Here is a 16,723-nt window from a genome sequence, read left to right as displayed (position 1 = left end):
GTTTAAAGTCCGCTCGCTTGTAGAGATGTCTGACTTTCACACAGAACCGTGATCTATTGACTTCACTTAAAAAAAAAGAAAAACAATAGCGACGTCACAGTGAAGGTCATTGTTATCCTCTGTTATTTAAATTTGAAAGAAATACACCGTGCATTCGTGGGTCTGTGTTTCTTTCCTTTTGCCCCTTATGGAAACATGGGTGCGATCAAACACAACACATGGCTGTATTCAAACTACTCACTTCTTTATTCCTGACTCGTTGATCATCGTCAGATTATCATAAGAAATAAAAATAAATATAGAGACGAGGTTTTTTTAAAACACTATCGCCATCTGTTACCGGAGTGACCATGTTTCTTGTGCGTTCGTCCGTGCGTATGCAGCGATCGAGCTGCCAGGGGTATGATTACAGGTCAGTTAGTGAGCCTTTCCATCCTTTGTTATATAATGCTTTTGAAACCACTGGTTTTCCACCTCGGCTTCGTTGTGTAGAGGGTGTTCGCGGAGTCGAAACACATCGGTGACGATCTTAGACGACGGTGAACGTTAGTGGGGCTTTGGTGGGACTCTCTGTTACCTCATGACTCTGTGGCAAAACTCGTGTGTGAAGACTCAAGCTGAAAATCTACCCATTGCGTCCATAGATAAAGGTTATCGTAGTGATAAGAAAAGGTAAGCTGACTGTGGTCTTGTTGAATTAGGTATGGTTCGAAGACTCCCTTGGTCCGAGGTAAGGTTTTGTACGATGGGAATTTGTATTTCTTTTCATTTAACTCAAAACGTTTTCCTTGAGCTTGAAAGTCCTCCTCGAGAACTCTCTCTGCCAACTGCCTGGGGTAGTGCAGGATCGCCTCGCATTTTAGTGTCCCGTCGGCCTCCCTCCATCATCCTTTCCCGTGATATTGTATTTCATAGTTGGGTAAACCTTACCTTACGTCCCCTAAACACTTGGGATTTACCTTAATTTGCGTCCATGGAATGGAAATGTATCAGTGACCTTGTCGTCTGCATCTTTCCGTTTTCTTTCGTTTGTTTACCTGTGAACGCTTTCGAACAGAGCGACCAAACCATCCATGAACTGGACTGAATCATGACATCGAAGTCATATATTTTTTAATAATATTAGGTGGAGATTTTGTATAGGCTCTGTTAGCTTTTATAAATGCTCATTTCCTGTGGCAGGCTCAAGTAACGTAACCAAGCTCGAAACGGCGCTACCGCACTGAAGAGGGAATCAGATATACGATCTGGTTTAAGAGAAAGTTGATGAAAAAGAAATAGGTCATAAACATGTATATATAAAATGCTTTATGTAAGATAGATTAATCGCTCAAACACGAATACCTTTAGAGAATGATGAAATACCTACTAAACACTAGCGGAACCCTAGAGCTAAGGTTATATCCAGGACTTGATAAAATCCATTTTTTTTTTTTTTTTTAGCGAAAACTGTGAATTAGTTTCTTATATATATAGATATAGCTTCCCCCCCCAAACACATTTGTCGGTTCGATATATCCAAAAACTTTTCTTCCGCGGGGTAAATTGACAGCATCGCGAATACAGTAACGCAAGTAAAGTTGATAGTTATTTTGTTATCATGTACTCTTTATTTTCAGACCCGAAAAGTGCGAGTGATAACGATTTCATAAAAGCGAGGGTTGTTTTGTACATGAGGTTCTATCATGGGGGGTTGAACCTACCGGCACTTTGAACACAACCGAAGAATGGCGACGTTATTTTTATTCATGTGGCCAAATACTTTTCTCTGAAGATCGCTACTGGGAATTCTCTGTTTAGGTTAGGTTAGGCCGGATCAAGATTGGCCATCCGATGTCTTTGGAGATCGTTGTATACATACAACCCGACATTTTTCTGTGCTTCACAGCCCTTCCCACTTTCATCCGAATTCACATTGTTCACTGGGGGAGGAAAATGTGCCATCTTGACTTCTACCATGAAGTACGTAGATTGTCTTTTGAATTTTTTCGACTTGAAAAATTGATAAAAGTGGCAGAGCTAAAGTAAAAAAAAACAAAAAAGTATTAACCCAATTGCTAATGGCTCAAGCGTTGCCTTCTGCGTTAATTAAAAGGAGATATGCAACCAGCTGAAATGAGTCCGACATTTCCTTAAATCAATACAAAAACGAATTGAGAACCTTTATTAAAGCCCACCTTGCTTCAGTACGTGGTTGGTGACGTACCACAGAATGACTGATGAATGCTGAAGTCATGTTACAGAATTTTAAGCAAAAGAAAACTGAGAAAAAAAAAATGTTATATCACATTTTACATTGAAATTGAATACTATTTTTCTTTCCCTGATTCTAAGAAGAAGAAAAGAAAAAAAAAAAAGCAATGCTTCACCAGACGATACCATCGTGATTAGAATCAAATACCTTATAATATTGATGGTATTGTACATTACATAATGATGAGAAAAATGGGTATTCATAAAACTGGTTTGTACTAAAATAGCAGACCAGATACGTCGCTCCACAGGAGGAGGTAATACCATTACAACATTCATATTCTGACTACGCTGCTTTTTTGTTTTGAGTTGTTCTATAATTCTCATAGACTGACTACACTAGACTCAATGCCACTGAGCTCCACAAGTAACATTCACAAGTCACGGGATAGTAACGTGTGAAAGCGAGCTTGGTAAGGCAACCTTTGCTTCTACAGTACAATCAATACATGCAAGTTGACTTCGAGTCACGTAGGCATGCCACGTATTGCACTTTGACTCGCTTTGAATTTTTGTTTACTGTTAATAATTTAATGAATACAAAAACAGACTAAAGCCTGTGTTACTGTATCCAAAATCAACCTTAAGAAAAAAAGAGAAAAACCTAGACAGTAATAAATAGGATCACTGAAAAGAGCGAGTTTGAAAGCCTTGACAATTCAAAACAAAAAAAAAAATATGTAGAAAATTATTCATTTTTTTAAAGTAATAAATACGATTACTGAAAATGGTGAGTATTAAAGCCTTGACAATACAAAAAAAAAAAAAACCCGTAGTCAGAATATGAATGTTGTAATGGTATTATCTTCTCCTCTGGAGTTGAATGTCTGGTATGTTATCTTAGTACAAACCAAATTCGTTTTTTTAGATACACATTTTTCTCATCATTATGTAATGTACAATGCCATCACTATGTCATGATCTTTCATTCTAATCACGGTGAGGAGTTGGTTGAAATATATCTGCCTACAGCCAGGGTTCTGTGTTACTGTAGTCTGGCTGGATGACTAAGCTTGCATATGATGTTAAACTGATGAATTCCACTGTGCTGCTGAAGTTGTACAGATTACATATTTTAGATTGAGTTGGGATATAGACTGGCAGTACGAGTCAGTCATAGCTTACGGTAGTTGGGATATTGCCTGGCAGTATCGGTAGTTGGGATTTTGCCTGGCATTATCGGTAGTTGGGATTTTGCCTGGCATTATCGGTAGTTGGGATATTGCCTGGCAATATCGGTAGTTGGGATATTGCCTGGCAATATCGGTAGTTGGGATTTTGCCTGGCATTATCGGTAGTTGGGATATTGCCTGGCAATATCGGTAGTTGGGATTTTGCCTGGCAATATCGGTAGTTGGGATTTTGCCTGGCAATATCGGTAGTTGGGATTTTGCCTGGCAATATCGGTAGTTGGGATTTTGCCTGGCAATATCGGCAGTTGGGATTTTGCCTGGCAATATCGGTAGTTGGGATTTTGCCTGGAAATATCGGTAGTTGGGATTTTGCCTGGAAATATCGGTAGTTGGGATTTTGCCTGGAAATATCGGTAGTTGGGATTTTGCTTAGAAATATCACGTCAGTCATAGCCTATGATACCGTACCTTAAGGTAAACAGTTGTACAGATTAACATCTCGCTTAAATGGATGGCTAGATAAATTACGCTCCTACCCTTCGATTAACCATCGGGATGAAGCAGATGGATTAGGTTTTAGGTTCATACCTATGAGCATCATTCATAATTTAACCACTGCAGCAGTCTAGCGTAAAAATAGACCCCTCGCTTCGAGAGGTAGCGTCTTGAGTGTGTACTGGAAGCTCGATGCAAGTGCTCATTTCTTCCCTAAAGGCTTAAAGTGCATCATTAGTTAAACTTGAATATAAGCATCAGTTCACCGTTAATGATACATTAACGATTGTGGCGTGCGTTCGTTAGCCTTCAAGTTTCCATACCTAGTAGAAGTGAAGTGGTCAGCGTTGCGACCAACCAGTCCTCTAAGTCCGTGGTGTTCGAGGCCTGGATACGGTAATCGGCTCTCAACCGTCCTAGCTGTTCATCCTTACTTTTGGGTCTGGTGGGTGAATGAGATACCTGGCATGGGCTTGAGGTGTGTATGTATGAGGTTACAGTGCGAGTTAGATAGCCACCTTATGCGAGTTAAATGGCCACATTTTGCGAGCCTGTATCAGTGGGATCAAAGTCTCGTCAAAGCCTATCATTGCCCTGCTACTGGAAAGTAGCGCAGCTTTGGAAGAGCAAGAACTCCTGGAAAGTCTTGCGTAACACCAAGACCCTCTCTTACAAAGGGGGTCCTGGAACACACTCATAAATACGTAAATAAATGTGAGGTTAAGGGCCGGGGCAACACGAGTGTCTGGCTCATTCCCCGTCATGGACCAGCCGTAGTCACTCTATATATATAGTCTAATGGCTAATTAGTGGGTTAATTACACCGTTCAACACAGACCCTCGCTCCCAACCAGCAGTGCGGGATCTTGCGTTGGGGGGGGGGGGGGGGGGTAGCAACGATTTGAAAGCGCCATGGGAGGGAGGTAACATGGAAGTCACGTAGGGGGACGCTGGATGTGTGACACTTGCCTCTTGACACCCCCCTCCACACACACACACACACACACACACACACACACACACACACACACACACACACAAGTAACTCGCACACCCATTACACTACTACTCTCTCTCGCTCTGACCTTTAGAACGTAAGGTTTTAGAATGAAGAAAAAAAGAAGAAGCAAGTCTTAAGGAAAAAACGGTTCGAGATCTTCCGAATTAGATTTGGCTTGATAATATAAGAATTATATCAACGGGAAGAAGTACGTTATTTTAGCTTATTTCGTGGTACGATAATTTTTTTTTTTTTCCCCAAGGACGTCATTAAAAGTAGCGTACAAAATGGCTGTTAATTAGCTTGATAACCAATATCTTGCGCTCAGACGTGAGGAAATAAATCTATTCGTATTTCATATACATTCAGCATCACCAATCAACACTGAGCATAGTCGCGACGCAAAGAACCAATGAACTATTCCAATTTGTAGACGCGGGGTCGCCATGACCCCGCGATCAATACTGACCAACGGAAATTATTTTGAAAGAAAATAAGGGAAAAAAAAAAGGAAACTTTTAGCGGTAATGCGCTAGGGCGGTGTTCACTGCTGCATATCATAACACGTAAATGCCTTTCAGCTCGCCGTGACACACGGGGTTGGTGGTAGGAATTACCCGGCGATGCATATTGGGAAATGAGGCCAGTATTGCCCTCTGGCTGGTAATGCCATTAGTTCGGGTGTATACATTATTACTATAGCCGATGCTCTCTCTCTCTTCTCCTCTGTGTGTGGCGGAAGGCTGGTGTTGTTAATGGTGGGTTTGTGTCTCTGGTGGTGGTGTTGGGTGGGTGTTGTGTTCGTGGGGTGGGTGGGGAGGGGGTCTGTGGCTTTGTATGTTGTGTCTGTGGGCCACTTGTGTGGTATGGCGAGGGGGGCGGGATAGGGTATGTGTGGCCCAGCGTGTAGTGTCACAGGCTGTGTAACGTGTCGATGAATTTGGTGTGTTCAGTCTGTGGTGGAGGTTGTCTGTGGTCCTCTGTGTTGTGTCTGTGGTCCTCTGTGTTGTGTCAGAAGTCCTCTGTGTTATGCCTGTGGTCTCTGTCTTGTGTCTGTGGTCCTCTTGTCTTGTGTCTGTAGTCCTTTGTGTTGTGTCTGTGGTCCTTTGTGTTGTGTCTGTGGTCCTCTTGTGTTGTGTCTGTGGTCCTCTGTGTTGTGTCTGTGGTCCTCTGTGTTGTGTCTGAGGTGCTCTGTGTTGTGTCTGTGGTCCTCTGTGTTGTGTCTGTGGTCCTCTGTGTCGTGTCAGTGATGGAGGGTTGTGTCTGGTCCAACGGGTTGTGGCTGTGGAAGCTCCCAGCGTAACACACACACCTTCCAGCTCTCATCGTCACACACCAGGTACCTCACTACCTCACACACACACACACACACACACACACACACACACACTGGGCAACCACCTACCCCTTTTTACAGGCATCACATCCAGGCCATGACCCGCCACCAAACACCTCCTAACATCTCGTGACCGGAGACCGACCCCGAACAAACATTGAGACGTATATGAAGGAAAAAAAAACATCAGATCAAGACAAAACCTGGAGACAATCACCTTACGAAAACACGACCCGAGTCATTTTAACGACTCCAGATTGGTATACAAACCTGGCTTTTATGGTGATTAACAGCGTCGTGGTATGAAATACAAAAATAAATAAGCCAACTGAGCTGCTTCCATATCGGGATATATATATATATATATATATATATATATATATATATATATATATATATATATATATATATATACTCTGGAATTCGTGGAAGAAAACGATAGGAGTGACGAAAATGTCACGTGCCTGAAGGTGAGTTTAAAACTTTACCCTCCTGCAGCGCTCAGACTGCCAGCCACGTCCAAGGGAGTGTGGTGGTGTGCGTATGTCTGTGTGAGGTGAGTGTATGACAGTGTAGGAGGAAGTGTTCAGTGTCTTCTGTCTGGAAGTTGCGTCTTGAGCAGGAGAGGTCTTGCGATATTTTGATAGATATCACTGGGGTTAGGGGAGAAAGAATACTTCCCACGTATTCCCTGCGTGTCGTAGAAGGCGACTAAAAGGGGAGGGAGCGGGTGGCTGGAAATCCTCCCCTCTCGTTTTTTTTTTTAATTTTCCAAAAGAAGGAACAGAGAAGGGGGCCAGGTGAGGATATTCCCTCTAAGGCCCAGTCCTCTGTTCTTAACGCTACCTCGCTGATGCGGGAAATGGCGAATAGTATGAAAGAAAGATATATATATATATATATATATATATATATATATATATATATATATATATATATATATATATATATATATATATACATGCCTACATATCCATATATATAAATATTTTTTTTTTTTTTTTATACTTTGTCGCTGTCTCCCGCGTTTGCGAGGTAGCGCAAGGAAACAGACGAAAGAAATGGCCCCACCCCCCCCCCCCCCATACACATGTATATACATACGTCCACACACGCAAATATACATACCTACACAGCTTTCCATGGTTTACCCCAGACGCTTCACATGCCTTGATTCAATCCATATATAAATATATATATATATATATATATATATATATATATGTATTGGAAAGGATCACAACTTTTGCGCGTGATCAAGATATTTCTATGAGTCCACGGGGAAAATGAAACACGAAAAGTTCCCAAGTATACTTTCGTGTAATAATCACATCATCAGGGGAGACACGAGAGAGAAATATAACAGTCAGTTGATATACATCGAAGAGACGAAGCTAGGACGCCATTTGGTAAACATGATGATGTGATTATTACACGAAAGTGCACTTGGGAATTTTTCGTGTTTCATTTTCCCCGTGGTCTCACAGGAATATATATAAATATATATATATATTTCCCTGGGGATAGGGGAGAAAGAATACTTCCCACGTATTCCCTGCGTGTCGTAGAAGGCGACTAAAAGGGGAGGGAGCGGGGGGCTGGAAATCCTCCCCTCTCGTTTTTTTTTTAATTTTCCAAAACAAGGAACAGAGAATTGGGTCAGGTAAAGGCCCAGTCCTCTGTTCTTAACGCTACCTCGCTGATGCGGGAAATGGCGAATAGTTTGAAAGAAAAGATATATATATATATATATATATATATATATATATATATATATATATATATATATATATATATATAAATATATATATATATATATATGCGCACATACATATATACACATGTAAGTATTCATACTTGCTCGCCTTCATCCATTCGTGGCGCCACCTCGCTCCACAGGAGACAGCATCGCCATCCCCTGCATGAGCGAGATAGTGCCATGAAACAGACAAAGAAACGCCACATCCTCTCACATCGGTACACGAGTTGTCATGCGTAATGCACCGAAACCACAGCTCCCTATCCACATTCAGGCCCCACAGACATTTCCATGTTCTACCCCGGACGTTTCACATACCCTGGTTCAGTTGTTCAGTTCATTGACGGCACAACTTTATTCACTTTATTCTGTGCTTGCCTTTCGCCCTTCCTCATATATATATATATATATATATATATATATATATATATATATATATATATATATATATATATATATATATATATCCCTGAGGATAGGGGATTAAGAATACTTCCCACGTATTCCCTGCGTGTCGTAGAAGGCGACTAAAAGGGGAGGGAGCGGGGGGGGGGGGGGGGCTGGAAATCCTCCCCCCTCGTTTTTTTTTTAATTTTCCAAAAGAAGGAACAGAGGGGGCCAGATGAGGATATTCCGAAAAAGGCCCAGTCCTCTGTTCTTAACGCTACCTCGCTAATGCGGGAAATGGCGAATAGTTTGAAAAAAAAAAAAAAAAAATATATATATATATATATATATATATATATATATATATATATATATATATATATATATTGCAGAATGTTTCGGGTGAACTATCTGTTGTGGTTGCATGTTCGTAGCGCTTAATTCCTTATGGTCGAAAATCAACCATTTAACCCAGGCCAAAGCTATGCTAAATGCCAGGCAAACTATTTCAAAGTCATCGAAGAAAACGAGAAGGGTGGACAACCTCTTAAGAGAGTATGTTTACACAAGTTCGAGGCATCATCCATGTTGCATGAACTTCCTGGACTTGATTGGGATCAACCTACGTGAAAGATGCATTCCATAAAGACAAAGTTTCCAGTAGACGATTGGAATGCAGTTTAGACACGGTGAGTAGAATTACGAGCAACGTGGAGTCTTCAACTATGACTTATGCAGGTTGAGAGATCGTCCGGTCTCGTGTGTTGAGAAGCGAAACTTTGGTAAAGGTCGGGTGTAGCGCGGCTGTCGAAGGGCCTTTTGGCAGTTGAATGTCAGAGAGAGAGAGAGGAAGATAGATAGATAGATAGATAGATAGAGAGAGAGAGAGAGAGAGAGAGAGAGAGAGAGAGAGAGAGAGAGAGAGAGAGAGAGAGAGAGATCTTGCAGGCAAGAGACTGGAGGGAATTTCGACAGCGAGGTTTAGCGTGGTCGAAAACGGGTGTAGTAGGGGATGGGAGGTCGTCACTGCCAGACACCTCCACGGAGGTGTGGGTTAAAGGGTTCAAAGATTGGAGAGAAAGATGTTACCTTAACTCCTGCTCCTCCTCCTTCTCTACATGTATGGCGACTATCCAGATTGGTCCTTGGGGAAGCTAAGACAACACACACACACACACACACACACACACACACACACACACACACACACAAAACAGCTCATATACACTCAAAATACAGAAAAATATATAAATATATATTATCCGACAGGGGAGAAAGAATACTTCCTACGTATTCCTTGCGTGTCGTAGAAGGCGACTAAAAGGGGAGGGAGCGGGGGGCTGGAAATCCTCCCCTCTTTTTTTTTTTTTTTTTTCATAATTTTCCAAAAGAAGGAACAGAGAAGGGGGCCAGGTGAGGATATTCCCTCAGAGTCCCAGTCCTCTGTTCTTAACGCTACCTTGCTAACGCGGGAAATGGCCTCTTAGTATCTCCGTGGGAAAATCCTCCCATTTTTCAAATATCAAAAATTCACTCAGAAGAAAACGGAAAACGTGGATTGAGTACATCAGGGTATACTGGGCCTCCCGTTCTTCCTCGTGTGTGTGTGTGTGTGTGTGTGTGTGTGTGTGTAATAATTATCAGACTTGGAAATAACAACTGAAATTTATGTGGGGTGGGGGAGTGTTCGACGTTTTACGTGGGTCGGGCCATTGGAAGGCGAGTGTAAATACTCCTTAAAATCTTACGTTCGTAAATTTGCGATATTTTCCTCCGACGTGTTTACTGAACCCATTTCTATATTTATGTTCGGAAGTGTGGCCTCGTTAGGATTTGTCCTGCACGAGAATTCCTGATACTGTAAGAATTCTGGGCACAACTCACTACCAGTTGTTGTTGTCGCTACACACACACACACACACACACACACACACACACACACACACACGGGGTAGCGACGGGAATGGATGAAGGAAGCAAGTAGGGATATGTACCTGTGTATATATGTATATGTCTGTGTATGTATATGTATGTATGCGTTGAAATGTATATGTATATGTGTGTGTGTGTGTGTGTGTGTTTGAGCGTTTATGTATATACATGTGTATGAAGGTGGGTTGGGCCATTCTACGTATGTTTCCTTGCGCTATCTTGCTAACGCGGGAGACGGCGGTTCAGTATAATACAAATACATACATATATATATATATATATATATATATATATATATATATATATATATATATATATATATATATATATATATATATATATATATATATATTTCACCCCAAGACCTCTTTATAAAAGCTCCAGCAGCCTAGGGCAGCGCTACATCCTCTGGCAGGGAAATGTAGACTCCTTTGAAGTGAAAAATTCTTTGATGTGACTGTCCTCCTAATGATACAGCCTCGCCAAAGGCGACTTTTCACTCGCTATATAAATTCAAGCAGGTGCAGTCCAGTAACTAATATTATATATATATATATATATTTTTTTTTTTTTTTTTTTTTTTTTTTTTTTTTTTATACTTTGTCGCTGTCTCCCGCGTTTGCGAGGTAGCGCAAGGAAACAGACGAAAGAAATGGCCCAACCCCCCCCCCCCATACACATGCACATACACACATCCAGACACGCAAATATACATACCTACACAGCTTTCCATGGTTTACCCCAGACGCTTCACATGCCTTGATTCAATCCACTGACAGCACGTCAACCCCTGTATACCACATGACTCCAATTCACTCTATTTCTTGCCCTCCTTTCACCCTCCTGCATGTTCAGGCCCCGATCACACAAAATCTTTTTCACTCCATCTTTCCACCTCCAATTTGGTCTCCCTCTTCTCCTCGTTCCCTCCACCTCCGACACATATATCCTCTTGGTCAATCTCTCCTCACTCATTCTCTCCATGTGCCCAAACCATTTCAAAACACCCTCTTCTGCTCTCTCGACCACGCTCTTTTTATTTCCACACATCTCTCTTACCCTTACGTTACTTACTCGATCAAACCACCTCACACCACACATTGTCCTCAAACATCTCATTTCCAGCACATCCATCCTCCTGCGCACATCTCTATCCATAGCCCACGCCTCGCAACCATACAGCATTGTTGGAACCACTATTCCCTCAAACATACCCATTTTTGCTTTCCGAGATAATGTTCTCGACTTCCACACATTTTTCAAGGCTCCCAAAATTTTCGCCCCCTCCCCCACCCTATGATCCACTTCCGCTTCCATGGTTCCATCCGCTGACAGATCCACTCCCAGATATCTAAAACACTTCACTTCCTCCAGTTTTTCTCCATTCAAACTCACCTCCCAATTGACTTGACCCTCACCCCTACTGTACCTAATAACCTTGCTCTTATTCACATTTACTCTCAACTTTCTTCTTCCACACACTTTACCAAACTCAGTCACCAGCTTCTGCAGTTTCTCACATGAATCAGCCACCAGCGCTGTATCATCAGCGAACAACAATTGACTCACTTCCCAAGCTCTCTCATCCCCAACAGACTTCATAAGACGTTGCCCTGATCACGTACGGAGGCGCAGGACGAAACCCATCTATGGCACAGCCATCCAGCCCCTCGCTCATGCTACCCAACGCAGCTGAGCCTCTTCCTTAACCTGTATAGAACCCTGGCACTCCAGTGGAGCAGTCAGTATACACAACTGAATTCAAACAGCATCAGGCTCTCTCTCTCTCTCTCTCTCTCTCTCTCTCTCTCTCTCTCTCTCTCTCTCTCTCTCTCTCTCTCTCTCTCTCTCTCTCTCTCTCTCTCTCTCCCCCCCCCCCCCCCCCCCCCCCCCCGGTTCTAACGAGGCTGTTTGTGATGGTGGAAGAGAGACGAGAAACTCGTGACTTGATGTGTGGTAGGAGTAGATAGACCGAAAACACAGTAGGTCTTCCGTAATGTGTGGTTGGAGGAGATAGACCAAACATAGTAGGCCTTCCATTTATCATCCACTTACGAAGGTGTCGGTCAAATGTTCCGTCTGAGTATTAGCACACTGAGCTGCGGGTTTTATCCTGTTGAGAAACCATACACTGTCCTGCATACTAGAGTTGTTGTGTACTTTAGGATTGTGTGAGAAAGACAGGAAACAGATCTGATGGTCTGTGAAGAGGTTTACATGCTGGGGAAAAGCAGTAGATGGTAAAGCCAGTTAATAAAAGACCTGTTGGTCTATGACGAGGTTTACATGCTGGGGAAAGGCAGTAAATGGTAAAGCCAGTTAATAAAAGACCTGTTGGTCTATGACGAGGTTTACATGCTAGGGAAAGGCAGTAAATGGTAAAGTCAGTTAACAAAAGACCTATTGGTCTGTGACGAGGTTGTCTGCTGGAGGAGAGTACGTGGTAAAACCCAGATGTTAAGACCTGATGGCCTATGACGAAGGTACCTGACGGAGGACAGCAGCAGAACACAAAATTTTTTTCACTGATCTCCAGCAGGTAACCTCCTCATAGACCATCAGGTCCTGTGTTATCAGTTGTGGTGGGAACCAACCTTGTATCGTCACCAGGGACTTGTGTTGAATCACAAGGACATTAAGGAATATAAGGTCCACAAAGACTCATCTGCTGCTCATCCCAGCCCGAAGAATCGCTTGAAGAGGATTGGGTTCAAACTCCTATACGATATATGGACTTACTTTTGATTGGCATGCAGCATAGTGGGGTCCAAAACACTCAGTTCATGGCTAAGTTGTCGATGAAAACACCTTTCCCTCTATCCATCTTGGCATTCCATCATATTACCCGATGTATGGCATCTGCATTCTGCCATCGACCCTTAATTGATCTCGCTGATCTCGAACACATATTCGGCAATGGGAGTGTGGACTAGAGTCCAGTCTCTTGTGCTGGTGGAGTGTTGAACGCCATATCGCTAGTCCTGATGCTCCCTCACTGATTGATATTTACTTTTAGGTGATTGTAACACATATTCCCTCGGTAAATCGACCTGGTTTTTCCTGGTAGGTCTGTCTTATCATGTGTAGCTTCGTCTTTTACAGACGCCATCCGTCACAGATTGCTGTTCCAATATTATGAGAATTCGCTTCGGAGGAGCTGAATGGTTGAATAGAAATTGAAAGTCTTCACAAATGTCATCTGTGTCCGTTACTATCGTAGGGTCGCTTATGAACGCTGAGAAAAGTTGACGTTTTATTGGAGGGAAGGATCTTACACACACACACATACACACCTGGGCTTCTGCGGTTTAGTGGATTAGCGTCGCTGACCATGATTCACGCACGGCTCCACCCTGGTTCGAGTCCTTGACGCTGGAGTCGGCCCAGAGCCAACCCGTACGGCATAAAGACGGCTATCGTACGGCACGTAAACGACTGCCTTACGGCACATAGACAACTATCGTACCCCATATAGACAACTGTCGTACGGCACATAGAAAACTATCGTGTGGCTCACAGACAGCGGCCGTAAAGATGAAAGTCTTGAGGGAAGGGTATTGCACAGATGTCGAAGGTGTTGTTTATATCCCTTGCACGGATCGGTAAGTGGAATATAGATTTCTCAAGCTTTGGGTGTGGAGTCGAGGCTTCCAGCGACTGATATATCTTTCAACAGATTCGTTTCACGTCGGATGTCCTCACACTGCGTATGTCTGGCCATCCTTTCGCTGCTCCTGTGTAGATCGTGTGGTGCTCTGTAATGAACTGGAGGAATTCGTATAAAAAAACAAATGGGGGAAATATTAAGCTCCCTCTAACGTTTCTTGTAGCTGTTCACAAACGCCATTGAGAGATATTCGTGAGTATTTTTTCAAGTATCTCAAGTGAATGGGTGTATGGTAAGATCATTACAGGGCTGTAGACTACTCATATATTTTACATTTTTCATCGAGAAATTTGTCTCTTCCTCATCATCACAAACACGGCGGAACTTAAGGTGTATACATAACGGTCTGTCAAGGTGTATACAGAACAATCTATCGAGGTGTATACCGAACAATCTATCGAGGTGTATACCGAACAATCTATCGAGGTGTATACCGAACAGTCTATCGAGGTGTATACAGAACAATCTGTCGAGGTGTATACAGAACAGTCTGTTAAGGTGTATGCAGAACAGTCTATCGAGGTGTATACAGAACAATCTGTCGAGGTGTATACAGAACAGTCTATCGAGGTGTATACAGAACAATCTATTTATCTCCTTTATAACAAATTGATGAGAGAGAGAGAGAGAGAGAGAGAGAGAGAGAGAGAGAGAGAGAGAGAGAGAGAGAGAACGAACCCGAGTGTTGTGATAAAGAGAGCCTCGTGTTTTTCTCCACTCTAGAAAAGTGAAAGAAAATGTCAAGGTTTGGTGTACAGGAGGATCCAGATGGACGATGATTCCTGAATGATTTAGGAGAGACACTGGGATGACTGTGTGCTGCCATCTGGTATATCAGGCACCAGACACCACTTCACAGCTCCCTCTGTTGATGTCACGAGTCCACGGGGAAAAATGAAACACGATAAGTTCAGCCCCCCTCTGACAGCACGTCGCCCCTTGTATGCCATATCGTTCCAGTTTGCTTTATCTCTCGCATGCCTCGCATCCTCCTTTGCACGTTCAGACCCCGTCCACCCAGAGCATCTTTCCCTTCATCCAACCATCTCCTTCTTGGCGTCTCTTTTTCTCCACATCTCGCACGTATATCCCTCTAATCATCCTGTCCGCACTTACTGTTCTTAACCCACCACACGTGTCTCTTACCCTGTCATTTCTCACTCGATCACTCCTCCTCACACCCATATTTTCCCAAGCCTCTCATTCCCAAAACATCCTCGCTCTTCCTTCCGTGTCTCGCATCCACACACTACCGGCCCTTGTCTTCACGTTTTCCTTCTTTTCATCTGGGCTTTGGTCACTCCCCCTGGAGAAGACCAGATTACTGCGGCATATTCCAGCGGGGGGTCTGTGTCTTCACCGTAGATATACACTGTCCACGTACTTCACTGTATTTTTGGCTGATTGGAATAATGTTTGCCTCTCAAACGAGTCTTCCCACGCGCTGTACTGGATGACAAGTTCGGTACGTTCTCAGTTCTGTAAGTTCCTTTCAGAATATATCATCGTTGATTCGTTTCTTACAGTATGGTACTCGGTGCTCGGCGGGTCTAACCCTCCTCCGTCTCCATGAGTACATTTCCTTCGCCTGAACTACACCAGCACGTTTGTCCAGGCAGCTGCGTTTTCGTTTAGGTTCTCTGCCGTAATTTGGTGTGTCGTTGGTTGGCAGTTACTTGCATGATGTTTGGCATCATCAGCAAACCTGTTTTCCAGCATGGTTGTTCCTCTTCCGACCCATCGTCAACGTAGATCAGAAACAGTGGAGGACCCAGCAACACAGTATGGGGTTCCGTGTATGTGATCCTGGACGGTGTTGAGGAGTCTGTGTCCTCTTTGGTGCCACACGACAGAGGCTGCCCAACGACTGTTGTCTCCTCTGTGTCCTTCATAGTGGCCACTGTGTCTCCTCTGTGTCTACCATAAGGACGGCTGTGTCTCCTCTGTGTCTACCATAAGGACGGCTGTTGTGTGTATATGTGTGTGTGTGTGTGTGTGTGTGTGTGTTCCTCAGCTTTTGATGAGCCTCACGTTTTACTCATGTGTGGGTGTGGGAGTACTTTTCCCCATTTTGGAGCGTTCAAGAATTTTTCGACTTGGGAATTGTTCTGACCTGAAATAGAGAGAGAGAGAGAGAGAGAGAGAGAGAGAGAGAGAGAGAGAGAGAGAGAGAGAGAGAGAGAGAGAGAGAGAGAGAGAGAGAAGCCAGGAATGTGATGAGGTTTTGTATAAACCATTGTAACCGTGGACGGTCTACACTGAGTCTGTCTCATTTGCATTCATGACAGGATCGCCGGTGATCGTAGTTACTGGGAGAGAGGCTATTATCTCTCCTGTAGTTACTTTTATCTATCTATTTGTCCCACTATTTGTTTATCTATCTATATATCTGTTTATCTGTTTATCTATATACTTATCTGTAGTTGCTGTAGCCTGTCAGATATATGGCTGCTGTAGCCTGTCAGATATGTAGTTGCTGTAACCTGTCAGATCTGTGGCTGCTGTAGCCTGTTAGACATGTGGCTGCTGTAGCATGTCAGATATATGGCTGCTGTAGCCTGTCAGATATGTAGTTGCTGTAACCTGTCAGATCTGTGGCTGCTGTAGCCTGTTAGACATGTGGCTGCTGTAACCCTTGAGATATGTGGCTTATGTAGCCCGTCTGATACATGGCTGCTGTAGCCTGTTAGACATGTAGCTGCTCTAACCCCGCTCAGACGCATATGTGGCTCTTGTCAGACATATGGCTGTGATGTCAGAC

The 16,723-nt window shown here is 43.2% G+C and overlaps 1 protein-coding gene across 1 annotated transcript in view; it reads left to right on the top strand.

Annotated features, from left to right (window-relative positions):
- The first annotated feature begins 527 nt into the window (after nucleotides 1-527).
- Nucleotides 528-16,723, top strand: part of LOC139755104 (uncharacterized) — a 607,993-nt gene continuing 591,797 nt past the window's right edge. Inside the window, exon 1 of the mRNA XM_071673233.1 lies at nucleotides 528-672. Coding sequence (XP_071529334.1) covers nucleotides 581-672 — 92 coding nt within the window. The 5' untranslated portion in view covers nucleotides 528-580. The remainder of the gene's footprint in view (nucleotides 673-16,723) is intronic.

This window comes from Panulirus ornatus, chromosome 18 (genome assembly GCF_036320965.1).
Source record: "Panulirus ornatus isolate Po-2019 chromosome 18, ASM3632096v1, whole genome shotgun sequence".
NCBI lineage: Eukaryota > Metazoa > Arthropoda > Malacostraca > Decapoda > Palinuridae > Panulirus > Panulirus ornatus.
This window is presented reverse-complemented; position numbering and strand designations above follow the sequence as displayed.